The sequence below is a fragment of the Stegostoma tigrinum genome, chromosome 6 (assembly GCF_030684315.1).
Source record: "Stegostoma tigrinum isolate sSteTig4 chromosome 6, sSteTig4.hap1, whole genome shotgun sequence".
In the NCBI taxonomy this organism is placed as follows: Eukaryota; Metazoa; Chordata; class Chondrichthyes; order Orectolobiformes; family Stegostomatidae; genus Stegostoma; species Stegostoma tigrinum.
This window is the reverse complement of record NC_081359.1, coordinates 98,407,523-98,435,314: the sequence shown is the minus strand read 5'-3', so window position 1 is coordinate 98,435,314 and position 27,792 is coordinate 98,407,523. Positions and strand designations below refer to the sequence as shown.

General features: G+C 43.2%; 1 protein-coding gene across 2 annotated transcripts in view; it reads right to left on the bottom strand.

The window, feature by feature from the left end:
* Window positions 1-27,792, bottom strand: part of si:ch211-269e2.1 (cohesin subunit SA-2) — a 153,469-nt gene that overhangs the window by 102,169 nt on the left and 23,508 nt on the right. For both annotated transcript variants that reach the window (XM_059646791.1, XM_059646790.1), the window contains exons 2-10: window positions 27,041-27,230; window positions 23,397-23,469; window positions 21,679-21,837; window positions 20,393-20,489; window positions 14,771-14,847; window positions 10,038-10,109; window positions 6,299-6,503; window positions 3,810-3,952; window positions 2,631-2,704 (exon numbers count right to left, since the gene is read on the bottom strand). In XM_059646791.1, the coding sequence (XP_059502774.1) occupies window positions 2,631-2,704; window positions 3,810-3,952; window positions 6,299-6,503; window positions 10,038-10,109; window positions 14,771-14,847; window positions 20,393-20,489; window positions 21,679-21,837; window positions 23,397-23,469; window positions 27,041-27,084 (944 nt within the window). In that variant the 5' untranslated portion in view covers window positions 27,085-27,230. The remainder of the gene's footprint in view (window positions 1-2,630; window positions 2,705-3,809; window positions 3,953-6,298; window positions 6,504-10,037; window positions 10,110-14,770; window positions 14,848-20,392; window positions 20,490-21,678; window positions 21,838-23,396; window positions 23,470-27,040; window positions 27,231-27,792) is intronic.

The window sequence follows — 27,792 nt, the reverse complement described above, 5'->3', positions numbered from 1 at the left end:
TACAGTAACATGGGAAGGTGCCGTGAAGAGGTGGGCATGGTGTTGGTGGTTGTGGAATAGACCAGTGGGTCCCAGAGGGAATGATCCCTGTGAAATGCAGACAGGGGAAGTGAGGGGAAGATGTATTTGGTAGTGGCATTCTGCTGGAGTTGTCTGAAATGGCAGAGAATGATCCTTTGAATGTGGAGGCGGGTGGGCTGAAAACTGAGGACAAGAGGGACCCGATCACCCTGCTGCGAGTGATGAGAAGGGGCAGGGGCAGAAGCACGAGTGATAGGTCAGAAGCAGTTGAGGGCCCTGTCAAGCATAGTGGGTGGGAAATCACTGCAATGTAAGAAGCAAGCCATGTCAGCAGCAATAAAGGGACTTAATATTTAGTTCAACACCTTCGAATTGTGAACCAACTCCTATTCGTTCTCAGATAACAAAGTGTGGAGCTGGATGAACACAGCAGGCCAAGCAGCATCTCAGGAGCACAAAAGCTGATGTTTCAGGCCTAGACCCTTCATCAGAGAGGGGGATGGGGAGAGGGAACTGGAATAAATAGGGAGAGAGGGGGAGGTGGACTGAAGATGGAGAGAAAAGAAGATAGGTGGAGAGGAGAGTATAGGTGGGGAGGTAGGGAGGGGATAGGCCAGTCCAGGGAAGACGGACAGGTCAAGGAGGCGAGATGAGGTGGTAGGTAGGAAATGGAGGTGCGGCTTGAGGTGGGAAGAAGGGATCGGTGAGAGGAAGAACACGTTAAGGAAGCGGAGACAGGCTGGGCTGGTTTTGGGATGCAGTGGGGGGAGGGGTCGAGCGGAGCTGGTTTTGTGATGCAGTGGGGGGAGGGGAAGAACTGGGCTGGTTTTGGGATGCAGTGGGGGGGAAGGGGAGATTTAAATCCAATGCATCCCAAAACCAGCCCAGTTCTTCCCCTCCCCCCCCACTGCATCCCAAAACCAGTCCAGCCTGTCTCCGCTTCCTTAACGTGTTCTTCCTCTCACCCATCCCTTCCTCCCACCTCAAGCCACACCTCCATTTCCTACCTACTAACCTCATCCCGCCTCCTTGACCTGTCCGTCTTCCCTGGACTGACCTATCCCCCTCCCTACCTATCTTGTTTTCTCTCCATCTTCAGTCCGCCTCCCCTTCTCTCCCTATTTATTCCAGTTCCCTCACCCCATCCCCCTCTCTGATGAAGCGTCTAGGCCTGAAACTTCAGCTTTTGTGCTCCTGAGATGCTGCTGGGCCTGTTGTGTTCATCCAGCCTCACATTTTATTATCTTGGATTCTACAGCATCTGCAGTTCCCATTATCTCCCATTCCTTCTCTTTCTTTTAGCTTTACTTGTTAGATTCTCTGTCACCGAGTCCTCTCGCCCCTACCCCCCACCCTGGTGGGACTGTCTGTCCTTTCGCTTTGGCAGTTAGACACATCAATGTTCTGCCATTTGTACATTCTGATCACTTATTCTGAACTATCAACATCCTTTCTCCCCCAGCACCCTATACCCACTACCCCCGCACCCCCTCCCCAAACTATAAGCATAAATGCTGTTCCCTCCACACTTCACTTCAGCTCTGACGAGGAGTCACCTAGACTTGAAACATTAGCTTGCTCTCGCTCCACAGATGCTGCCTGACTCGCTGTGATCTCCATCATTTATTGTTTTCAATACAGATTCCAGCATCCACAGTAATTTGCTTCCACTGTGAACATAATCGCATCAGAAACTCTAAGGTCCACTCCCTAACTTGCAACAAGTTCTGTGAACCTGCTGCCCTGTGATCACTGACCCAAATAGGCTCCCAGTTCGGCAACATATTTGGTTGAAAATTTTCATTCTGATTTTAAGTTTCTCAATGGCTTCACCCCCTCCCTATCTCTGTCAGCTCCACAAACCTCCAAATTGTCTGCACTCATCTCTTTCTAGCCTGTTGAACATCTCTAATTTTAAATACTCCACCCTCATAGGTGGTTCTTCAGCTGCCTCAGAGTTTAAGCTCAGGAATTCCCTCCCTAAACATCAGAGTCCTTCTCGCTTGACCTCCTCCTTTAAGACACATCTTAAGTCTCTTTGACCCAGCTTTTAGTCATCTAGTATATCCTCAAGAGGCCTGGTGTCACATTTTCAGAGATAGTTATCATCTTGATAACAGCCTCCTGCAGTGCCTCCTCCACTTCAGGAGCATTTAAACAGGAAATGGTGTGTTGAACCACTCCATTATTTGTCCACAGACCTATGATCCTTAGATTTGTCATTCCTTCATTTTTGTACGCCTCTTTATTTTACGCTCCATCTAAGTGCTACATATCCCAAAACTGACATTTTGCGACTTTCCTAATGGTTTTTAGAACTCTTGTCCCTCCCTATTTTGACACATCCTTTCATTACCCCTTGCCCTTTAAACTTCACTTCCACTTGGCTTCCCACTGTCATTACCAAAGTGCACTCTATAGGCCATTCGAATCTACCCCTGAAGTTCTGCCAATGAACTGTCTCCAGAAAACTGGATAGCAACAGAACCCCTGTGTCTGATCTGCTGAAAAATCCCCAAAAGTAGTCTTCCTAGGATAAATAGAAATGGAAACTCAAGAGCTACAAAAGTCTCTTTTACACCAGGTTGTAACGACAGAGGTAACATTACCGGTATCTGTGAAGGAAGATTCCTTTGAAAATTGCATTCATCAGATTTTCGATGTTTTCCAGCTTTTCTATAATCTGAAAAGAAAATGGCACCAGACTCTTTACTACTTGTTATAGCCTTTAAAAAGAAAATGTCGTTACAGGCATATATTTATCCTAATTAATCAGTATCCTAGCAGCCTGACAAATCAAGTGGTTGCTTCATTTAGAATCATAGAGCAGTACAGACAGGGAAAGAAACTGCTGGCCCTACCTGGTGTGGTCTACACGTAACTCCAGACCCATGGTAATGCGGCTGACTCCTAACTGTCTTCTGGGTAATTAAAGATGGGCAATAAATGCTGGCCTAACCAGCAAGGCCCTTACCCCATGTATGAATTTTAAAAAAAAAAGAGTAGTCATCCCATCTACTCAGTATCAGCTCTTTTTGACAGCAATCCAGTTAGTTCCCTTTCCCTGCATGCTCCATTCCTTTCTCCTTCAATTATTTAGCCAACTCCTTCCTATATTCATGAAAAGAGAGGCATGTTGATGAAGCTTTTGTTGTGCACTCATCAGGACAAACACAAGAATGCCAAATGTCTTCAGTTCATTTCTGGAGGATCTTATTAGCTCCATATCCCCCTGTCTAACAGGCAGTGCATTCCTTGTTGCATTTACAAGGTTTTCCCCGCGTTACATTTGATTCTTTAATGATCATTATGGACTTGCACCTTCTGGTTGTCAACTCTTCAGCTATTAACGTTCCACTCTGTCCAACCATCATGAATTTAAAGGCCTCTTCAGCAGAGCCTAAATGCCAAGGAGTTCCCTCAAAGCCCCTCTCTCTGTTCAACAGCCACAGTTACCCTTTTTCTTTCCAACTCTTCTCAATCAGTGAGAGTTGCTAAGAAAAGTTGAGAATCTAATTCTAGAAACTTCTCCTCAATTGCCCTTCAGGTGAGAGGGGAGGTGGTGTTCAAAAACAGATGATACTCATCAGTGCTCAATCAGGTTAAAGACTCTTGACCACACCCTCATAAAATGTAGTGGCTTGAGACCTTTATCTTCGCAGGTTAACAAGAAATGGGCAGTAAATCTGGCCTTGCCGGAATCTTGAGAATCATTTCTTTAAAGTATCAGAGAGGGCATTCTGCTGGATTTCGGCATGGAAATGGGGAAGTAGAAGCTGTCAGCTTACCTCGTTTTTTTTCTGCAAGAATGTTTCCAGCCTCCTACTGGGTCTTTTGTCAAACATCTCAACTTCACACTGTCGCTGAGAATTTTGCAACTGGACTCTCAAACTCAGAGTCACGTTGATTAAGGCTGTCATGAGTTTCATAGCTTCAGGGGAATAGAAATAGAAGTTTCCTGATAAATACACCCCAGCACAAGCTCTCACAACGTCATCCATGCAGACAATAGGTTATTCTGTTGTGGAAAGGTAAAATGTTGCCCAGAATATTTGAGTGGAACTTTCCACGCAGGAGTTGAAAGCTGAAAATTGGAAACAAGCCTGCATTCCATTGGCCGCATCGCAGTCATAGCCCTTTCACAACCTTTGGCTGTTGATTGGCTCAGGGCAGATCTCAAGGAACCTCCCTCATCCCACACAAACACAAAGCTTGCCGCTCTCTTAATCCCAGCAGCGCCACTGGGAGCAGAGGCCACTGCTGGCACTGCAGCTCACCTCCCAAAGCCACGGATCTGGAGAGCTATTGGCATGTCCCATTGAGATGAATGAGTGGACGTCGCATCAGGAAGGAAATAGGTGAAGCGGTCGTGTGGTGTCCCACTAGGGAATGGACTCCATCGGGCACAGAATCTCCGCTGCCTGCAAAATGGTAGACAGGTCACTAAGGAGTGCCAACACTACCCCGTGTGAGAGGAGGCATTTAAATCACCATTATTCAGATATTTAAGGTCTTCAATTAGCACAAGGTCAAGCAGGGTGCCCAACACTTTTCCCGCCACAGGTAAAATACCAGTAGTAGCAGGGGGTCAGTGGCACTGCCATGCCAACTCTTTTATGGCCTCTTTCCCCACCTGTTGACTCCTGGGGGTGACGAGTCAGGGGCAGTTAAATTTCACTCCATGTATTTACAGTGATGTCCTCTATGACTAACACCTTGCCTTTAACTAGCCAGTTGGAGGGTTGTCAAGGTTTACGGCGGGATTTCCAGAGCACGTGGTGTTGGCAGCTAAGATCTAGGGGCTGCCGATGGTCTAGTGGCATTATTTTCTTTATTCATTCACGGGATAAGGACTTTGCTGACCAGGCGGCATTTATTGTCCATCCCTAATTGCACAGGGTGCAGTTCAGAGTCAACCACATTGCTGTGGGTCTGGAGTCACATGTAGGCCAGACCAGGTAAGGATGGCAGTTTCCTTCCCTAAAGGACATGAGTGAACTAGATGTGTTTTTCCAACAATGGGGTCATAGTCATCATTAGGTTTCTAATACCATCGGACCATTCCCTCCCCAAGAGTTTCAACTATTAACCCAGAGACAAAGGTAATGTTCTGGAGACCCATTTTCAAATGCTGCAATGACAGATGATGGAATTTGAATTCAACAAAAATCTAGAATTTGACAGGAAGAAAACCCATCTGATTTACATGTGTGCCTTTAGGGAAAGAAATCTGCCATCCTTACCTGCTCTAGCCTACATGTGACTCCAGACCCACAGTAAATGGGTCAATTCTTACAATAAATGCTGATCTGACCAGTGACAGCCACATCGCATGGATTATACATAAAGTGAAAGGAATTGGGAGATGTGGAAGAGATCAGAGATGGAAAAGGCACAAGAGGTCCAGGAGAAATCACCTTCAGCAGAAATGGGAAGCGAGTAGGATTGAAGGAAAGGTCCCATATGTCACACTATTATTGATCCTTCTATCTCTCCATAAATATCACACTGCCACAACAAGATACCCTAAACATTTGGTTGCAAAAGTTCGGAGATCCAGTCTGCCGGCTCCATGGTCACCTCTACCAGTTCCAAGGCTTAACACCATAAATTGTGGAGATAGTACACACAATTTAGCTGACCCCTCCATGTGCAGCATGTTCAAGGAGCAGGAAGCTGGCCACTAATGTCTCAACTGAGAAGGGGCAAAACAATGTCATCCCTGTCATTGACACCCACATCTCAAGATTGCATTTACAAATAAAACAAAAAATATACATGTTGCACAATGCACAAAGACAGGATAAATCCATGCTTTGCTGTTCACATTGCTGTGCAGTAGTTGGGCCCCTTAGAATTGGGTTAAGGATTGGGTTCCCACTTTAGGAGGCAGTACATAATGTTGCCCATCAGATTTTCATGCTCCTTTATCCAGCCAATGCCCCAGCAGGGTATGTTATTTGTAAACCTAGCCAGGGTGTCCTGGTCTACGGCAAATATTACTAGCTCTGAAGTTGTGCAACGATCATCATGCAAAGTCTTGATCCTTTACCTCTTTGGCTCAATTATTCTTAGGCATTTTCCCAGTTTGTGATACAGAATTGTGGCCTGCTCCTGCTCCTCTACACTCTTCCAAACTCCACCAATCAGTAAGGTCATGGTTGAGCTGATTGAGATCTCGTCTCCACTTTCCTGTCTGAACAGCACCCATTCCTGATTCCACCCTCCCCCACCTTAACCTTTGACTCACTGGTCTATCAATTTGCACTATTCTCACCTGCAAGTGTGCTGGTGTGCCGGAAGGCTCGCACATGGGAGTCTGAGAGCCCAGTCAACAGGGAGATCACTGTATCCATTAGGTATTCATCATGTATGATGGTGTACTGGCAATGCTGAATCAGCAGAGAGAGAAACTCACAGAAATTGGACTTGAATTTCTTCCAATAGGGCCCTGACATCGTAAGAGGGTAATCTCCACTGTCCTAGAAAGAGAGCAAGAGAATCCTGACCAAATGGTGATTCAGTTAGGGTTACCAAGACACCAAGATTGTCCCACCTTCATTGTCCTACACGCAATCCCAGTCTGTAAGTGCCTTGATTGTAAATGTCTCCCAGTCTACTATCAATTGACCTTTGGTGGATGTGTCCACCACCTAAACTCAAGATTCTGCCACCCACTCCATTAATCTCTGCACTGCACCCTTTCATTTTCCCTATTCAAGGTGTCTGTTAAGACATATCTCAGCTTCCAACACTTCCCCATGTGACTCAGTTTCAAATTTTAATGACTGCACTTCTGAGGTACCTCGGGATGCCTACCTCTGATAAAAGGTGCTATTTAAGTATCAGTTGCTGCTGTTGTTAGATTCTCTGGGAATTGAAGATTAATTTCTTGGGTATTAAAGCCCAGGAGAAAACATACATTTGTTCATTCATTGAACATTTCTTACGACAGAAAAGTTGAAAATAGGGAAAGAGCTCTTTGACTAGAGAAGATTGTTAAATATGTGAGGCCATATTAAAACATCTCCAAGAAAATATCCATTCAGAGGTGGTAGTCAGTGGGTTATGTGGAAATTTCTTGTTTCTAGTCCAACTTAAGGCCTCTTCATTCCTTCTTCGGCCCAGTGCATTGATTACCTTGTTACAGAGTCATAGAGTCCTTCAGCACAGAAACAGACCCTTCAGTCCAACCAGTCTATGCCAAACATAATCCCAAACTAAACTAGTCCCAACTGCATGCTCCTGTCTCGTATCTCTCCAAATGTTTCTTTTTCATGTACTTATCCAAATATCTTTTAAATGCCACACCTGTACTCACATCCACCACTTCCTCAGGAAGCTGATTCCACACATGGTCTTTGCCACTTCCTGATCTTTATTGAACTAGGGAATGTAATTAACTTTGGTTTCAATTGTCATTTCTTCCTCACTTTCATATTCCTCACCTTGAATGGTTCCCTTCCCTTCCTTGACTTCTTCATCTCCATTTCTGGGAATAAGCCATCAAATAATGTCTACCATTACCCACTGACTTCCATCATCTCTTGTCAACATTCTCTCCCACCCTCTTCTGTAAGGACTCCCTTGCATTCTCCCAGTTTCTCCATTGCATCTATCTTCTTGTTGAGCATTCTCCCTGCCATGGTTGCCAGATGCTTGACTGTGTCTGCCTTTTCACCCCACACTTTCACTCATCTTTTCCCAATCCACGCCAATGATCCGAGTTCCCTAGCCAAATTCTGCAGTCGACAGACCATCCTCTTTCATTTCTGACATCTTTAAGACGATGGCACCAACAAACACACCTTTCCCTTTCCTTCTGGCATTCTAAAGATCCCATTCTCTCTGGGACACTCAGCTTCATTCTTCAACCCCATCATCTGTTTCCTGCAATGCTTTTCCATGCAATAGCAGGAGTTGCAACAACTGTTTTCCTCACTGCCTCCCTTCTCAGTAACCAGTCAGCTCTTCCAGGGTAAGCATCAACACGTATGCACTTTTTCTTAAATTATTGTTATTTAATATAGTATCATAGAGTCATGCAGCACGGAAGCAGACTTTCTGTCAAACCAGTCCATGCCAACCATTAGCCCAAACTAAACTAGTCCCACTTGCCTGCATTTGATCTATATGCCTCTAAACATTTCTTATTCATGAACTTATCCAAACGTCTTTGAAACATTGTACCTCTATATGCATCCACCACTTCCTCTGGAGGTTCATTCCACACACGAAACACTCTGTGTATAAAAGCTTCCCCTCATGGACTTTTTAAAATCTTTCCCCTCTTACCTTAAAAATATGCTCTCTAGTCTTGAAATGCCCCAACCTAGGGGAAAGACACCTGTCACTCATCTTATCTAAACCCCTCATTATTTTCTAAACCTCTATAAGGTCACCCCTCAGTTCACTCTGAAGACTCCATGCTTGACCCTGAGCTTCTGGAAGCATCTTTTTAATCCACCACCCACTCTCACTCTGACCTCTCCTCTGTCAGCCTCTGACATTCAGAATCCCAGATGCTGTTCTCTGTCAGAAGGAGGCCATTCACCCCTTAGTGTCTGTACTAGCTCCCCAAAACAGCATTTCATTTCCTGCCAATCCTGAAACAGAGCTCAGCACAAGGGCACTTTGCAGCTTTCTGGTCTTAACATTGACTTCAAATTTTGCCCCAATTCTTCAGACAGCAGCTACTGGTGATGATTCTGCTGTTGACGTTGACAGCCTCTCTAGACCCATCTTTCCATCCTTTCCTTTCCCAGCCCTCCCCTTTTCACTACCTGTGTGCTTAAAATCCCTGAATAGTTTCCAGTTCTGATGAGACATCATCAACCTTGACAATGTTAACTCTGTCTCCACAAATGCTGCCTGACCATTTCTAGCGTTTCCTGTTTCTTCAATTTAAGACGGAAAACGAAAGATCATAGCGGGTGAGGCAGCATCCATGGAGAGAAAGCAAGCTAATATTTCGAGTCTAGGTGACTCATCAGAGCTGAAGTGAAGTGTGGGGGGGGCAGAATTTATGCTTATAGTTTGGGGATGGGGTGTGGGGTTAGTGGGTGTAGGGTGCTGGGGGAGAAAGGATATTGATAGTTCAGATTAAGTGATCAGAATGTGCAAATGGCAGAACAATGATGGGCCTAACTGCCAGACTGGAAAGGACAGACTGGAGTAGGGTGGGGGGAGAGATGACATGGTGACAGAGAATGTAACAAGCCAAGCTAAAAGTCAGGGAAGGAATCTGTTCACAATTTGAAGGCACTGAACTCAATACTCAGCCCAGAAGGTTGTAAACTGCCTACTTGCGCTGTGACTCACTGGAATACTGCAGCATGCTGAGGACAGACAAGATGGCGCTGTGTTAAAATGACTGGCTACGGGAAGTTTGGGGTCATGCTTGCACACGGAGCGGAGGTATTCCATGTTTGGTCGCTCCAATGTAGAGTTGACCACATCGGGTGCAGCGAACACAAATTGGAGGAGCTACTGATGAAATGCTCCTTCACCTGGAAAGACTGTTTAGGTCCTTACGTGGCGAGCAGGAAGGAGATGAAGGAGTAAGTTTTACATGTTCTGCAATTACATGAGAACGTGTTGTGGGGAGGAGGTGTGATGTTGGTGATTGCGGAATGGACCAGGGTGTCCCTGAAGGAATGGTACCTGTGAAATGCAGATGGGGGAGTGAGGGAAAGATATATGTTTGGTGGTGGCATTCTTCTGGAGTTGTCTGAACGGGCAGAGAATGATCCTTTAGATGTGGGGGTTGGTGGAATGAAAAGTGAGGACAAGGACGACCCAATAACGCTGCTGTGAGTGATGGGGGGGAAGCACGGGTGATAGGTCAGATGCAGTTGAGGTCACTGTCAAACACAGTGAGAGGGAAATCACAGCTATGGAAGAATTTGCAGTTGAGTTCACCTCTCTCCACAAAGAATAGGCAAGACTAGAAAAAGAACACTACGCAGGATTGGGAATACACAATCACTGTTAAAGTAAAGAAAACTGAATAATACCAGGTCCAACGGCCAGGTAACATTCAAGATCCAGGGGTAGACCATGAACTTCTTGTATTGTAAGCCTGTCGCCTGCAAAAGGTACAATGGTAAAACTCAATTTCAAGAACTCTGTAAAAGACCAACGCTGTTATCCTTGCAAACAGTCTTCAAAAATGTACAAGTTTCTCAATTCAATATTGTAATCTATGACTAAAGCAACAACAGAATATAGTGCCAAATTAGATCTGCGGAACACCTCCAAGTGTTCCACCTACAGTGAACTCTGACCACTCGTTAGGGGAGAATGGTGGCATACGGCAACGACGCTGGTCTTGTCCTCTACAGAAGTACATTCGGGGGGATACATCTTCAACTCCCACCTTGGCAACAGGTGGAGTTTAAAATTCAACGAATTAATAAGTCTGGAATTCAAAGTTAGTCTTGGGAGTTGTGATCATAACGTTGTAAAATACCCACCTGTTCTTTGGGGAAGGAAATCTGCTGGCCCACGCGTAATTCCAGATTACAGCAGTATGCTGGATAACAAGGTGTAGAGCTGGGTGAACACAGCAGGCCAAGCAGCATCAGAGGAGCAGGAAGGCTGACGTTTCAGGCCCAGACCCTTCTTCAGGGATGGGCAAGAAATGCTGGCACGGTCAGCAACACCCACATACCACAAATGAAAAAAATATCCACAGGCAGGCCGCTGGCTCCACGCTTTCTCCATAACTACCAGCTCCACCTGGGATTGGGACTGGGAAAAGCCTGGACCCTTAATGCAGTGCTTTGAAATTTGCACTAATTTTGCACCACATTAATGCAGTGAATTTTGCATGAATCACTGGGCAGGTTGACACCGCAGCCCTAATTCATTGGCTACCTGACCGGACAGCTACCACACCCATCTGCAGTGATTCAAGAAAAGAGGCTGATCAGCTCCTTCAGCAGAGCAGCTAACAATATGAGAAAGGTGTGGAGCTGTAAAAGGGACCTGACCCAGCCCAAAACGTCAGCTTTTCTGCTCCTCTGATGCTGCCCGACCTGCTGTGTTCCTCCCAATTCACACCTTGTTATCTCAGCTTTCTCATGTTGGAATAGGAATTAGGGACAGTTATTTGAGGGCAAATCTACATCTGGCATGTAGAAGGCTTTCAAAGACCCATTTGATTAAAGTGCAGGGCATGCATGCCCCTGCAAAACTGAAGGATTGGAATGGCGGGTTTCAGGAACCATGGGTGACAAGGGAAATTGTAAGACTAGTCAAAACGATAAAGGAAGCATACAATAGGTCTAGGCAGCTACAAAGTGACAAAGCCCTTGAGGTGTGTAGAGAAATTAGGAAGGAACATAAACACAGAATTAGGAAGGTGAAAAGGGGCCATGAAATGTCTTTAGTAAACAGGGTCAATGAGAATCCCAAGGCTTTTTATGCATATGTTCGAAAAAAGCAGATAGCTTTTATCAGTAACTAGATATCAGTATTCACCAAGCAGGATATAACTGATGTTGAGAACAGGGCTGAGTGAGTGCATGCTCTAGAGAATATCAATATATTGAATGAGGAAGTTTTGGGTACCCTCAATTGCGTTAAGGTAGACAAAACCCCAGGGCCAGATGGGTTCTATCCCAGGTTACTGTGAGAGGTAACTGAAGAAATAGCTGGGGCATTAGCAGATATCTTCACATCCTCTTTGACCACAGGCAAGGTTCCAGAGGACTGCAGATTAGCCAATGTTGGTCCCATTTACGAAAGGAAGCAGGGATAATCCAGGAAATTTTAGCCGGGTGAGCCGGGTGAGCCTGGCATCTGTGCTGGGGAAGTTCTTGGAGAAGATACTGAGGAACAGATATATGGACATTAGGAAAAAAATGGACTAGTTAGAGACAGGCAGCATGGTTTTGTATGGAGAAGATCATGTCTCATCAACCTGATCGAAGTTTTGAAGAGAAGACAAAGGTAATTGATGAGGGAAGAGCTGTAGATGTAGTTTATCTGGACTATCGTAAGGCATTTGATAAATTCCCACATGGCAGGTTGGTCCAAAAACTAAAATCACATGGGATTCTGGGTGGGCTGGCTAGATGGATACAAAACTAGTTTGGTCATAGAAGACAGAGGATAGCGGTAGGAGGGTGATCTTCAGAATGGAGACTGAGAAATGGTGGTGTTCTACAGGGATCAGTCTTAGGTCCTCTGTTGTTTGTAGTATATATAAATGAACTGGAGGAAAATGTGGGTGGCCTGATTAGTACGTTTGCAGATGACATAAAGATTGATAGGGCCGATGATTATGAAAGGATGCAACAGGATATGGATAGATTGGTGACCTGGGCATAGAAATGGCAGATGGAGTTTAATCCCGACAAATGTGAGGTGATGCATTTTGGAGGATCAAATTTAGGTATGAATCATAGTGTGAATGGCAGAACCTTTAGGAACATTAACATACAGACGGATCTGGACGTGCAGGTCCACAGTTCCCTAAAAGTGACAACACAGGTAGCCAAGGTGATTAAGAAGACATATGGCATGCTGCCCTTTATCAGCCTGGGCATGGAGCACAAGAGTTGGCAAAGCATATTGCATGTATATAAAACCCTTGTTTTGCTGCATTTGGAGTACTGTGTGCAGTTTTGGTCACCACATTACCAGAAGGATGTGGACGATTTGGAGACAGTGCAGAGAAGGTCCACTAGGATGTTGCCCAGTCTTGAGGGCACGGGCTATGAGGAAAGGTTAAAAAAACTAGGATTGTTTTCACTGGAAAGACAGCAGCTGAGCGGAAACCTGATAGAGGTCTACAAAATTATGAGAGGCATAGATAGGGTGGATAGTCAGAGGCTTTTTCCCGAGGTTGAGGTTTCAACTACAAGGGGACACAGGTTCAAGGTGAGAGGTGGAAAGTTTAAGGGAGATGTGCGAGGAAAGTTTTTCACACAGAGAGTGGTAGGGGCCTGGAAGGTACTGCCAGAGGAGGAGGTAGAAGCAGGCACATTAGGAACATTTAAGAAGGTCACATGAATAGGGAGGGAATAGAGGGATACAGACCAAATAAAGGGCAGAGGGTTTGTTTTTTAGTTTAGTTAGGCAAGGTGATCACCAAAGGCTTGGAGGGCCAAAGGGCCTAGTCCTGTGCTGTTGTTCTCCTTTGTTCTTATTCTTTTGTTCCTCATGGGGTTGGCTCTATATTTCCTGGCAGCTTGCCGATACAGCCACACTTCCTAAACAAACCCACATGGAATGCAAAGTGACTATTTAAGGATAGAAGGTACACTGCAACTGACAGTCACACAGACTGCACCCATCATTGAATAGCACGTAGGAATGTGGGCACTGTCTATGTTTTATCACTTTCCTCATGCTGATCCCAGAAACATCAAAGCTTATGTTAGACCTCTGATTTCGAGTGATCACAGTCCAGGGATCAAAATGGAGAAGCTTCTGGTTTGCACCAAAGTATTATCTGGCTTTGTTCAGCTGTTTGTGATACTTTTTCCTGTTCTCACAAGCATTGACAGAAATAATTACACCTGACCGTAGCCACCTTCATAAATTTTCTCCATTATGGTTTGAGGGCCTGGCCTAATTCAGACACTTCTGATATTAAACAAACTCAATTTGTGAAAATACAGAGAATGTCCTCTCCCAGGCAGAAGTGCATTCTTTCTCTTTTTTTTGTATTCAAAGTTGAGATTGCACTGCTACTTTGTAGTAAAGTGGTGCAAATGATTTCCTACACTAACAGGATACATGCCACACAAATGAGTAATGTGGTATGTGAGTTTTGGTGCCAGTGTGATGCCATATTTGTGGGTCATATGTCTCAATGACTGGTGGACCACATCAAACAAGACATCCATTTGAAAGTGCGCAGTGGGCAGCACGCTGACCGTTCCTGTAAAACTCAGAATACCTCGTTCAACATTCGACATGGCTCTGCTATTGCACAACATTTACTAAATGATCCTGGCTGTGCTAAGAATTGCACCAGAAACCAATTCAATATCACCAGTCAGGTTTGCATTATGATTCATTTCTGCATGCTACAAGAACACACAGGGCCCTGTACTTTTAGGCAAAATGATATTGTCCATATACTGCATCTTTTTCAATGAGAAAAGAGTAGTACTCCCCATAGCAACACCCTCACCAATCAGAGTCTACCTGCCTGATCTGCGTTTGTTTCAGCTGATTAAGATTGACAAGTAACCATTCCTACAGCATCACCATGCCAAGTGTCGTCCAACCAAGCAGCATTCTCTTCTGTATATTGGTCTTAACTTTTCTTCTTCATCAGTCCTGAAGCATGCACAGTGAAAACCTTCAACATAGTGTCTCTTTTCAGCAATCTTTAAGTTCTGCACCGCTCAGCAGTTAAAGTTGCGGGTGATAGGTTTTTGGTCGGGAATTAAGAGGAGCAGGCGTGAAAGTTGAGTTGAAGCAGGCATTGATCTTATGGATTGGCAAATCAGACTTAAGGGACTGTATGCTCTATGCTTTGTTGCTACTTTGTACACACAGTCAGTTAAAGGTTCTGGGGAAACCACGTCTACACCTTTTGGCTGTGTCAGCCTGTAAAACTCTCTCGACAAGCTGTCGTATTTGTTGACTCTGTGCATGCATCCTGCCTGGTGTGAAATTGATGCTTATACAGCATTCAAATCCCACAATTTATGTGTGGAAGAAGATTGAATATACAGCACAGGATGAAAACCGTGTTTTCAAATCAATCTCAAAAACCTTATTTCACCTCATCAAATTCCTCAGTCATTTTTCTCCTAATGTCAGGGCTGTGCATATTTTGAAAGACCTCAGCTGTAACCATCCCTGCAACAACAAGAGAGAAAAAGACACTTAGGATGAAACACATTACTTAAAAATATTCACGCCTGAGTATAAAATATATTGCATTTTGACAAAAGGAATGTCTTCATAAAGCAGAATGTATAAATAATAAATGCATCACTGCGCCAAAATTCTGCTGGTCCGAAATCCCAGGTCCTGAGATGAGCACCATGTGCTTCAGGCAATTGGAGTTGCTACAATCAAGTTTAAGGCAGGACAGTATGGCTTTGGACAAGAAACTCAATGCTGTGCTCACACAGTCCTCTTTTGGATGGGAATATTCAGTTTTGAACCACAATGCCAGGTTTTCAACTGCACATTCTGGTTTGGGGCAGTCTACAGACAGAACAGCCCAGGTTTAGACTAACTGCAGTGACAACTTGGATTGATTAAGTGCCTTTAACATTACAAATTGTCCCAGGATACGTCAAAAGGACAAAATCAACCACCCAAGGCAGCACAGTGGCTCCATGGTTTGCACTGCTGCCTCACAGTGCCAGGGACGTGGGTTCAATGCCTGCCTCAGGTGACTGTCTGTATGGAGTTTGCACGCTGTCCCTGTATCTGTATAGGTTTCTTCCCATACTCCACAGCTGTGCAGGTCCGGCAGGATGGCCACACTAAATTGTTCCACAGTGTCCAGGACGTGCAGGCTTGGTGTGTTAGCCATGGTAAACACTGGGATACAGCAAGAGTGGGATGTTCTTCAAATGGTTGATGTGGACTTGATGTTCCAACTGGCCACTCTGTGCACTGTAGGGATTCTACAAGTAGTGAAGGTTGACAGGATACAGCCAAAGAAAGGATCAAATAAATTCCCTTCTCAGACTAACACAGAACACGCTGGAAAAACAAAGTTGTATCAGTGAAAATGGGAACTGCAGATGCTGGAGAATCCAAGATAATAAAATGTGAGGCTGGATGAACACTGCTCCTGAGATGCCGCTGGGCCTGCTGTGTTCATCCAGCCTCACATTTCATTATCTTGGAAAAACAAAGTTCATGTTTTTTGTCTGCTATGGCTCTTTTTTTGTTTGGATTCTTTTTTTCTCTCCACACACCCCAGAGTTTCTCCAGCATTTTCTGTGTTTTTTTCAGCATCCACAGTATTTTGTTTCTATTTGAGGTTGTCTTCAGGAACTCTTTGAAGGATGGGAAACATGTAAGACATCAGTATTCAGGAAGTATGTTGCAATGTGTAGTGCCAATACTTTGGACACGGGAAGCCACACAACCCTTAAAAGCTCTTGCATGAGCACTTCAAGTCATAACATTCAAGGCTATGGGCCTAATGCAGGAAAATGGGACTGGTATATTTTGGCAGTACAAACTCGATGGAACAAAGTGCCTCTTCTGTGCTTATGATTGTATGACGATGTCATGAAAATCCGCAGAGTGAAAAAGATTGAATTATTTGCAGGAAAACCCTGTCACATAGCCCTGGGGCAATGACAGGCTTGGATAACCCTGAGGCAACACAAGGGCTCCTGGATGAGCTACAGGATTTTTATATTGATATATTAGCAAAAGGAGAATCACTGACGCTTGGCTCCCACTGGCTTCAGTGGGGAAAGACAGGGCTGAAGGTCGAAAAGGATTTCAGGCAGGATGGGATGCAGATGGAGAAATAGTCATTTGCAGGCAATTGAATTTGAAAGATCCAGGAGTGTAGTCAAATAACTGAGCTGCCATTCCATGATGACGTACAAAAGGGCACCAGGAGCCGTAAGCCGATGCAAGCAATGTTTCAGAAATTGAAACTTACTGTGGGGTTGAAATATGGGTTGAACGTGAATTACTTAGATTGGCAGCAATGTCCTTTGCAAATTTGAAAATTGTTCCTAGCGCAGAAAGTTCTAGAACATTTTTATATATTAGGAAAAGTGAGGATCTCAATCCCCAAGAATGGTTTCTCACAATCCAGCCTGTGTGTTCTCCCTCTTCAAAAAAAAATAATTAATTATGGGGACATGGGCATTGCTAGCAGGTCCTCCCATTTGTTGCCCATCCCTAGTTGCCCTCGAGAGGCTGGTGGTGGACACCTGCCTTGGGCTGCAGTGGTCCATGTGCTGTAGATAGACCCACATAATGCCCTAAAAGAAAATTTTGACCCAATGTCCCTGAAGGAACAGCGATATATTTCCAGGTCAGGGTGGTGAATTGCTTGAAGAGGAATTTGCAGGGGGTGAAGTTTCCAAGTACTTCGAGATAGTAGGGCTGGATTTGGAAGGTGCTGTCTGAGGGGCCTTGAGGAAATGCAGTGTAGTCTGTAGACATTACACACTACTGTTACTGAGTGTCCTTGGTTGAGGGAGTACATGTTTGTCGATGTGGTGCCAATCAAGTGGGCTGCTTTTGTCCTGCATGGCCAAGCTTCTTGCCTGTTGTTGAAGCTGCACTTACCCAGGCAAGTATTCCATCACACTCCTGACTTTGTGCCTTGTAATTGCTGGATAGGCTTTGGGGAGTCAGGAGGTGAGTTATTCAATGCAGGATTCCTAGCCTCTGAGCTGCTTTCGTAGCCACTGTGTCTAAATAGTTAGTCTGGTTCAGTCGTGATAAAATCATTGTGTCAAAGGACAATGGTTAGATTCTGTCCTGATCGAGGTATTTGTATTTACATGGCAAGTAAAATTCATGCCAGACATCAGCTCAAACCTATATTGTACAGGTATTGCTACATTTAGGCACGCATTGCTTCAGAATCTGAGGAGTCACTAATGATGCTGAACATCATACAATCATTGGCGAACATCCCTACATCAGACCTTATGATGAAGGGTAGGTTATTAGCGAAGATGGTTGAGTCTCGGATACCACACTGAGGAATGTGGAGGGGTCTTGTGGCACAATGGTAGTGTTTTGGCCACAAGGCCTGGATTCAAGTCCTATCTGCTCCAGAGGTGTGCTGTAACATATCAGGACAGGTTGATCAAACAAAGGGCATGCCAAGGAACTCCTGCAGAGATTCCAACACTGAGAAATTAGCAACAAGAAGTGACTCCATCCTTTTATAGAAAATTCTCACAGGGTTTGACAGGTAAGTTGTTTCTCCTGGCTTAGGGAAGTAGGTTTGCTTTAGGACCACAGGGCACATGACTAGAATAAGGGGAGGCCATCTTGTACTCAAATGAGCAAAGGATGGTGTGGTTTGGTTTTCTCTACCCCAGTGGGCCATGGAGGCTCAGTCATTGAATATGGTCTAGAGTGAATAATACGTTTCCACATCTTAAAAGCATCACAGAATATGAGGATACTGCAATGTAATGATGTTAAAGTGGAAGATCAGCTGTGATTTCATTGAATGGCAGACCTAAATGCCAAGCTGCAGAGGGTTCAGAAGAGATTTATCAGGATGTTGCCAGGTATGGAAAGTTTGAGTTATAAAGAAAGGCTGGATAGGCTGGGACTGTTTTCACTGGAGCGTAGGAGGTTGAGAGGTGGCCTTATAGAACTTTATAAAATAATGAGGGGGTACAGATAGTGTTAATGATAGTTGTCTTTTCCCTGGGGTGAGAGATTTCAAGAGAAAGGGGTACATTTTTAAGGCGAGAGGAGAGAGATTCAAAAAAAGGATATGGGGTAAATGTTTTACATAGAGGGTGGATCACATGTGGAATGAATTTCTTGAGGAAGTGGTGGATGCGGGTGCAGTCACGATGTTTAAAAGACGTTTGAATAAGTTCACGAATAGGAAAGGTTTGGAGGCATATGGGCCACAACCAGGAAGGTGGACTAGTTTAGTTTGGGATTATGTTCAGCATGGACTGATTGGACCGAAGGTCTATTTCCGTTCTGTATGGCTATGACTTCCTAAAGATGTTCCATTGGATCAAAGGGATAGAATGGGAGTATAGCATTTACTGGATGCTCTGAAGAGAATTGGATAGGCTCAATGGACAAAACTGGTGACCATTATGATTAAATGACTTTTACAAGATCAAGCTGGGCTGGGTATGAGGACTCCCTACATTCCTGCATTCCATATGTCAGCTTGGAACCTCGGTTAAGGACCATAAAAGCTCAACACTTAAGCAATCTGGAATGATCGATCAACATCCTTCAAGAAACAAGTAACTACTACTGTTATTCCCTGCGTCTTTGCAATTGAATCATTTGGTAAGGTGACCGTGTTACACAGCAGGCATGATTGCTGGCACAAGTACTTAGATCATACTGGACCTTCCCTTTACCAGTGTCTGCAAAACCACACACTCCACCCCTCCCAGCCCCTTGCATTCAATTTCCAGGCCAGTGTGCAAATAAGTGATTAAATTAAGAACTTACTAAGATGCTTGTAAGCAGAGAGTAAATTAAACCCCTCTTTTCTCCATCTAATGGAATCCGAGTTATAACCTTTGATGTGTGTAATTTCCAAAGAAAATAAGTATCAGAGATAATGGGAACTGCAGATGCTGGAGAATTCCAAGATAATAAAATGTGAGGCTGGATGAACACAGCAGGCCAAGCAGCATCTCAGGAGCACCTGAGATGCTGCTTGGCCTGCTGTGTTCATCCAGCCTCACATTTTATAACCAAAGAAAATAAGCTTCTTTTTCACTTGCTGTCAAGCCACATTTTACAGCTAGAGATTTTTATGTAGAGAGTTTTACAGAAACTTAGCCATCTGCTTGCAAACACTAGCTCCAGAGCGAAGGAAAGGAAAGATTTTATGTTACATCATTTTCATAGGAGCACAAGAACAGGAAGAGGCCATTCAGGCCCTTGGGCCTGTTGTTCATTCAATTAGATCAGTATTTCCCAAGCATGGTTGTGAGCTAAGGTTTTAGTGTCATGATCTATGAACAGCAGTAACCGCTATGGAGCTCTGACTGAGTTATAACCATTGTGTTCCATCTCTACACAGGCTCCCGCACTCACAGTAACAGTGCTCCCTCCCACTCACTGAAGGGTGGTGAGAATGTTCAAGTCATGAAATGAAGTCAGAATGGGAGAAAATTTGGAAAGCACTGAATTAAATCATGGATGATCTGTATCTCATCCCCATTCTACCATTTTACCTGCCCATATCACTTTAGTATTCTTACCCAACCAAGCCCTCCTAGTCTTAGACGTAATTGCTCCATATCTACTAGTGAATGGAAGCTCCCTGATTTCCCGTCTGAATGGCCGTGGTCTAGTTTTGAAAGAAATTGGAGATTATTTTTGGATCTGCCCTGACCAATCCTCTTAACCAGTTAAATACCTTTATCACATCTTCAAAACATTTTACAACCTAAAGATTAGAGTTGAGGTTCAATCATTTTGGTTATGTAAACGACGAGGCAGAAAGGCATGGAAATTGGGTGCATGAGGGGATTATCACTGTAAATAATTTCTTTATCGAAATGTGAATACAGCAATCATTCCCAATGCAATTTAAGCCTAGGTTTCAATCACAATGCTGAGGAATGGAATATCTGGAAAATATTAAATCATCCCCATGTATTCAGAGCATTTAGTGAAAGGCAGGGTAATGTATCATGGATAAGACAGCGCACATTAATGATAAATCCGAGCAGGGTACCTTTGCATCCTGAACACTGAATGAAAAAGATGATGAGATCCAGGAGTGCGGTACCTCTGTCTTGTTTATACTCTTCAATCCAGTCATTAACAACAGACTACAAAGCAAGAAAAGAACAGTCACACAATCTAATGCACGATTCCAATAAAGAAATTTTCTTAAAATAAGCAGATAGAATTCCTTAAAATTGTTGAAAAATCATTATTCTCTTTCTAAATACTTGCAGATATGGTTTTAGTACTGTATGTGGAGGTACTATTGACAGGACCTTGTTGAAGACTAACCAAATGGACGGATTGGGATTTTATTAGGCAGAAAAAAAACAAAATGCTGGTTTAATAGAAACCCACAATTTTCCAATACTAGTCAATTGATCCTCCAATGCTATACCCAGATTTTTACTAATGTTACAATATAGAATGTCTTTGTCCAAAACAATGGCAACTATATAAAATACTTTGAGGCAACCTGTTCAGACCTGTGTGACAGCCTCCAGACCAGGCAAGCCTTGAACCACAACAGCCCAAGCCTTCAAGCTGTAGGGTCAGCAAATTGTGCAATTTAAAGACAGTTTGTTTTCCTTTCTCTTATGTCTTTAGTACCATTAATATTTGTCTAACGCCCGGGAGCAGGAGTCAAAATATTCCTGCCACCAACTGACGTCACATTTATCGACTTCGTTCTGCCTCTGGCCCATTTTCCTGGAAACAGGATCAAAGACTGAAAGGTTTCCCGCAGCAGGCAGGAAAATCAGGTAAAATGCTCCTCTATAACTACTGAAGGGACCAAAGGTATGGCAGCTCACTTAAGATGGAGCTGAAGAGAATTCTTATCTGACAGGGGTTTATACGTCTTTGGAGCTCTTTTGCTGACAGGGTGTTGGAAGCAGAGTCCTTGAATAATTTTAAGGCAGAATTGGATAGATTCTTGTTTTCGAGGGATGAAAGGTTTTCGGGGTTGAGTGGGAATGTGGTTCAGCCATGGTGGTACTGAATGGTTGAGCATGCTCCCGGAGCTGAGTGGGTTTTTCCTGCTCCTAATTCATATGTTTTTTCTGAACATATAACTTAAAAGATCAAGTCTTTCCTGAATTGACTGGTTTCAGCTAGCAACTCAGGGTACAATTGGGACTAGCGTCCCTGAGCTGGAGAAGTGCCAACTAGTCAAAGGTCACTGTTTGGCAATAAAGGCCACAAATAACATGAATTACAGTCTATCAGTCTTGCTGGAATGTTAGATTTTGCCAAGCAGTCTTGAAGGATGTTCTCAGTGTCATACAAAATTACCTGCATTGCGCTCTTTCCCATCCTGACCACCTCAAACAGTGTGACAGCCTCAATGTCATCACTCCTCTGCCTGTGTCCATTCCTGCGGTCCTGGCGGGAACACACTGACACTCTCCTTCTGCTTTTCTCAGACTGGCTCCTCCTTCTCCTTTTCCAAGACTTTAAAAAAAAGGGAAAGAATGTTTTACAGTTGATTTCCAAAACTGGGACTTGAAACGTTAACTCTTGTTTCTGTCTCCACAGATACTGCCAGACCTGCTGAGTTTCTCCAGCACATTCTGGTTGTGCCTAAAATTTCAACTGTTGCCATTCATAACACTTCAGTTGGTCAGCTCACTACTTTCCACTGAATATCACTGTTCCTGCCTCTAGCAACCTGAAATCAAATTATGTGACCCTGCCATTGTAAACATGAGAACATGTAGATTGAATAGATCGTGACTTATATCTTATTTACCACGTTTTTCCTATTCTTTTATACCCTCACCCAACAAAAATCTACCTAGCACAGATTTCAAATGTTCAAATGGACCCCAGCCTCAACAGCTTTCTGAGGAAAGAAGTCTCAAATTTCCATTGCCTTTTTGTGAAGAAGTGCTTCTTGGTCTCACCTATGAACAAGCTCACTCCAATTTCAACGTGAAATCCTCTCGTTTTAGGCTGTTCTACAAAGGAAAGTGGTTTCTCTCTATTAATGCTGTTAAATCCTTTAACCATCTTAAATACATCAATTAGATCACCCTCAATCTTGTTCTATTGCTTTAATGCATTTTTATTTCATTGGTTCTTCTTTTATTTGTATATTTGAAGTCTAATTAGGCCACATCAAAGAAATCTATACTTAATATTTTGCTTATGGGATATGGGCATCTCTGGCTAGGACAGTATTAATTGTCCATCCCACATTGCTCTTGAGAAGGTAGAGCTGCCTCCTTGAACTGCTGCAGCCCTTGCAATGCAGTGACCCCCACAATGCTGTTACAGAGGGAATTCGAGGACTTTGACCCAGCAACAGTGAAGGGCAATATAGTTCCAAGTCAAGATGGTGTGTGCCTTGGAGGGGAAATTGTAAATGGTATTGCTCCCAAGTATCTGCTGTCCATCTGCTTCCAGATAGCAGAGGTTGCTGGCATAGAAGTTGCTGTCACAGGAGCCTGGGTGAATTTCTGCAGTGAACCTTGCAGATGGTATATTCTGTTCCACTATGCTTCGGTGATGGAGGGAGAATTTTTAAAACACACATAGGGTTAAATAATGGCTTGATTTGCAGTGTGAGCAATATAAATAATAGATTCTAAATATTTGTGCCTTCTATAAGTTTTGGCCACATTGGATTATTGAATCCTAAATTTAAAACAAGTCATAATACATTCTCAGTCTTATAGCAGTATTAGAGAATTAAAACCAGCAGGTTCAAAAACACTTCTTCTCTGCCGTAATTAGACTGTTGTATGGACTCCCTAACCTCAAATAATGCTGATCTTGCTAATGTTGATCTAACATAGCGTATGTCCTGTGCAATATAACTTGTATTGCTCTATCTGGTTCTTTTTCACCCTACAATCTGTCTCGTAAACAAAACTTTTCACTGTTCTCAGGCACACATACAATAAATCAATCAAATCAAATCAAATCAACACGAAATCTTGAGATCAAGAGACCCCTACCATCGAATCGTGCACCCATGTTGCGAGAAGAGGAAATTTCTGTGTACTCACTGATATGGAACCTCCGCTTCCTCTCCTCTGATTTTCTAGATCATTGTCAGGGTCCAAGTGGCTCTCATTCTCTCTGCAACATACATACAACACTTGAACATCTCGAGACTCTGGACGACATTGACCCAATTCTATTGTGCTATAGAAAGGGCACTGGAATTATTCTGCAGATTGTTTTCCATGGTCCATCTAAATCTGGGTGAGGTAGTGGAGAACCAGAAATCCAACCAATATGATACAGCCCTGGATGAATTCTTTCATCTGTCCCCTTAGTAGTTGAAATAACCAAATTCGGTTTCCATAATACAGGATTTGGGGCAGCATGGTGGTTCAGTGGTTAGTTGTCTCACAGTTTCAGGGACCTAGGTTTAATTCCACCCGCAGGCAACTGTCTGTGCGGAGTTTGCACATTCTGCCCATTTCTGCACGGGTTCCCTTCCACAGTCCAAAGATGTGCCATGTGGTTCACCAGTGTGCTTTAGGGAAAGAAACAGGCATCCTTTCCTGGTCTGGCCTACATGTGGCTCTAGACCCACAGAAATGTGGTTGACTCTTAACTACCCTCTGAAATGGGCAATGAATGCTGCCTAGCCAGGTCATACTCTATTCCTAAGGATGAATAAAGAAAAAAACTGCTTAGGTGAATTTGGCCATTCTTAACTGCCCATAGTGTGTGGGAATGTGAAAGCTAAGTAAATTCGCCATGGGAATTACAGGGTTACAGGGATAGGACAGGGGAGGGATGCTCTTCAGAGGGTCAGTATTATGGACTCGATGGGCAAAATGGCCTGCTTCCACGCTGTGGGGATTTTAAGATTTATGCTATCATTTTGAGACAATAGATCTTAGAAATATTACTCTTGAGAAGGGGCATTAGCATCATAGCAAAGGGGTTTGTACTTTTTTCTGACATTTTGGGTGGGATTAGTCAGGATAGTTGCAGAAACAGAGGCCTGAAGTCTAGCAAAACTCAGCATTTTCTCACATGACCAATCGTGATATCTTGTGGTATTTTCTACCTCCATGAGAATGTGGACTGGGAAAGGATGTGGACGGAGTTTGCTGTCTTCCACCTCCTTTGTCTTTGCTATGTCTCAGCCTGTCTGAGGTCTTCCTGCTGAGGGTAAATGAGTGTCCATTCAGTTATCAGACCCCCTAGTGCCTTTGGTTTGTTGGGATAGAGTCAAACTCAAATGTTGTTTGCCTCCTGAATTTGTGACAATATGTACAAAGTGATTTTTTAAAACTAAAGTATATTTTTGAAATAAAAAATTCGAGGACTATGCATCTCCATGACATATATGTACAGAATAGTCACAGTTCTTTATTAACCATAAGATTTATTGCACAATAGCAGTAAGTACAACCACAATTGGGCAGGCAAAATTCCTAGGACTATAGTGAACTGCTAAAGATGTATTTACTTCCTACAAAAGCAAGAGTTTAACTGTTTGTCTTCACCCACAGATGGCATGTGACTTCAGTAGAACGGGTAAAGTCTATGTACCAATCTCTTCCCTCAAACTTTTCTCTCCATAGTCAATCCATTATACAATTATGTACATTCACAGTTATCCAAATACCTATCTGCACAAATGCAGACATTCTGCACTTTGCACAGTTTATTCAGAATGCACTCACATGTGTCTAGCATGCTATAGATTGTGCAATATATTACTTATTGTAAATTTGTGTTTTTAGTTTTAGAGTTAGTAAAATGTCAATTTTCTGTATGCTGAAGTTAATAATTAGCTTGTAAGCGGTGATTTCTTTTATTACAGTTTTTGAGGTCGAGCATCGGAAGTAACGGGCTTTTGTGTACATTGGTAAGATTTTAACGACTGAACAATATAAATAGGTTCCAGTTCAGAAAATGAGAAGAAGTTCTTTTAAAATTTAATCGAAATACCCACATATTGGAGAGACAGTTTTGTTTTTAAATTTCACTTTGAGTTTGAGCAGTGTTTTGATGTAATTCGATGAAGTTGGCTGTATAGACAGTGTTCCCGAGAAAGGAGGGATATAATGAAGTTAGATTACCTTACAGAGTTAGTGGTCGTCTCAACAATGTAGTGTAGAGGTAAAACCCCAAAGAGGTTACTTCAAGTAAAGTAAATTTAAGCTCCGGCAAATAATAGATCCAGGGAAGGCTACTGCAGTTTTACTCTTTAAAAACTTATAACAAAACTTAAACAAATTCAGCCTTTAGAGACAGTCACTCTGGTGTGAGTACTGGATGAGAGGTGTTTTTGGTTACTGTATAAGGTGTGTTTTGAGGGACTGTACTGGGGATGGGCTTTGGGTACTATGTAAAAGCTGTTGTTTTTCTTTTCAATTTATAAAGGAATGTTTTTGGATTAATAGCATTATACTTTTACTGTCTTTATGGAAATCCTTGAATTCATGTTTAAACAGGCTTACTCCATTTTACCTTCATTACTATTGTTAATAAACTTCTGTTTTATTGTTAAAGGAAAATCTGCAGCATTATATGCTTACTGTCTGAGCAAGAAACTACTTTGCTGAAACCAGTACAAATGAAATATGACCTATCTAGCCAGGTTTCAATCTGGTATCTGATTTGTCAGGTAATAACTTCACAGCAATTGGAACAAGAGTGGGTCTCTTCCATGAGAACTGTTGACCATGGTTCTGATCTATGCATGCTTTTCTCTCATAGAAACATAGAAATTAGGTGCCAAAATAGACCAGTGGGACCTTTGAACCTGCTCCATGATTCAATACGATCTGGGCTCCATATCTCAACACCATATTCCTATTTTCTCCCCATACCCCTTGATACACTGATCTCTCTCCTGAATACATTTGGTGGTTTGGCATCCGCAGCCTTCCGTGGTAGGGAATTCCACAGGTTCACTACAACTTTAGAACTCAAGTTTCCAAACAATAATAATGGACCTCCGTCACGTATTTCATGAAGAAATGATGCAATTTTTAAAAGCCTCCAGTCAACTCCCGGCTGCTGCTTGACTCCTGGTCTCAGCACAGATACCACCGTGGATCCTCTCGGCCTGCCGTAGGAGCCTTCCCTGGCAGCCGCCCAGCATCTTAGCCCAGTGTAGCAATACGTGGCAGTCTCTCAGTCTGGCATGGTTTCGGTTCGGCCACCTGGTCTCAAGGCGATTCCAAAGAGATCTCCCAGCCTCATAAACCTCAAGGTGAAGCCCGGCACAGTCTGGAGAGCCGTGGCCCAGTGCAGACTGGAGGCTCGGTGTCAGTGTGGTCAGGTTGGAAGTCGGTTGTTCTGAACTTTTATTTCCGAAATGCTAGACATTTTATTTCTCTATTTTTTAAGATCTTGTAACTGATAAAATAACTTTGTCCCAAAGACGGCACTGTAAATGGCAACTTATAAATTTTTCACTATACTCATTTGAGTACATATGACAATAAAGATAATTATAATCTATTCAATTCTATTTTTAATTCACCACCGCCCCACCAATCCCCCCACCAGGAACTGAGCTAGCATGCAAATTTGGAAAGATAACTAACCCAGCAACTTCTAAACGGCATTTGTTCAGCATTGACTTCGCTTTCCCCAACCTCCACCCGCCCCTCCTTGGGCATTATGACTCACATCCACCCAGAAAGAATCATTCATCAGTTAAATGGCTCCTTACTTTTGGGGGGAGGCTTTGCTGGATAATTCTGGCTCTGCTATCATCACTGCTTCGTGTTCAGAAACGCACTTGAAAGGTCTAACAAAGTGGCCTTCTTAGATTGGAAGCCATCGTGTGGTGTCGATCTGTTTCATGTTCTTAGTCCCTGCCTCAGGAACTCCATCGTCTTGGGTCACATTTTGTTCCAGAGCTGCAAAAATGAAAAGAAAGCACCTACAATGTGTTAATGAAACGTGGATACAGTGCTGTTCTGTATGAAAACAGAAAAGAAGAAATGTCTTACATTTACATAGTATCCTACATGACCACAAGACATCGCAAAGAAATTTATGGCCAATTGAATGTTTTGTGAAGTATGGTCACTGCTAAATGTAGAAAACACAGCACCTAATTTGCATTCAACAAGCACCTACAAACAATGTGTGATGATCCCAGCTGGTGGTAATTCTAAACAACTCAAATCCCAGAGTAAAATTGAGTTTGATTATGAATTCTATTTCCATAATCTGGTTGATCAGTCACTGCATGTATTCGCACAAAGCTACTGAACAACTTTACCAAAAGAACATAACTTTATTAGACAAAAAAGCTATACATAACACAATTTAGTAAGATTTTAGCCTAAACTACAAAATAATTCAAAAATTCTTAACACTTTTTCCCAGCTACATTCTTTACAAGCATAACTCTACTCCAGCAAAGTATCTTCACTCTAAAATTTCTTACACAGCTGACTTTTTGCCCATTTGCCA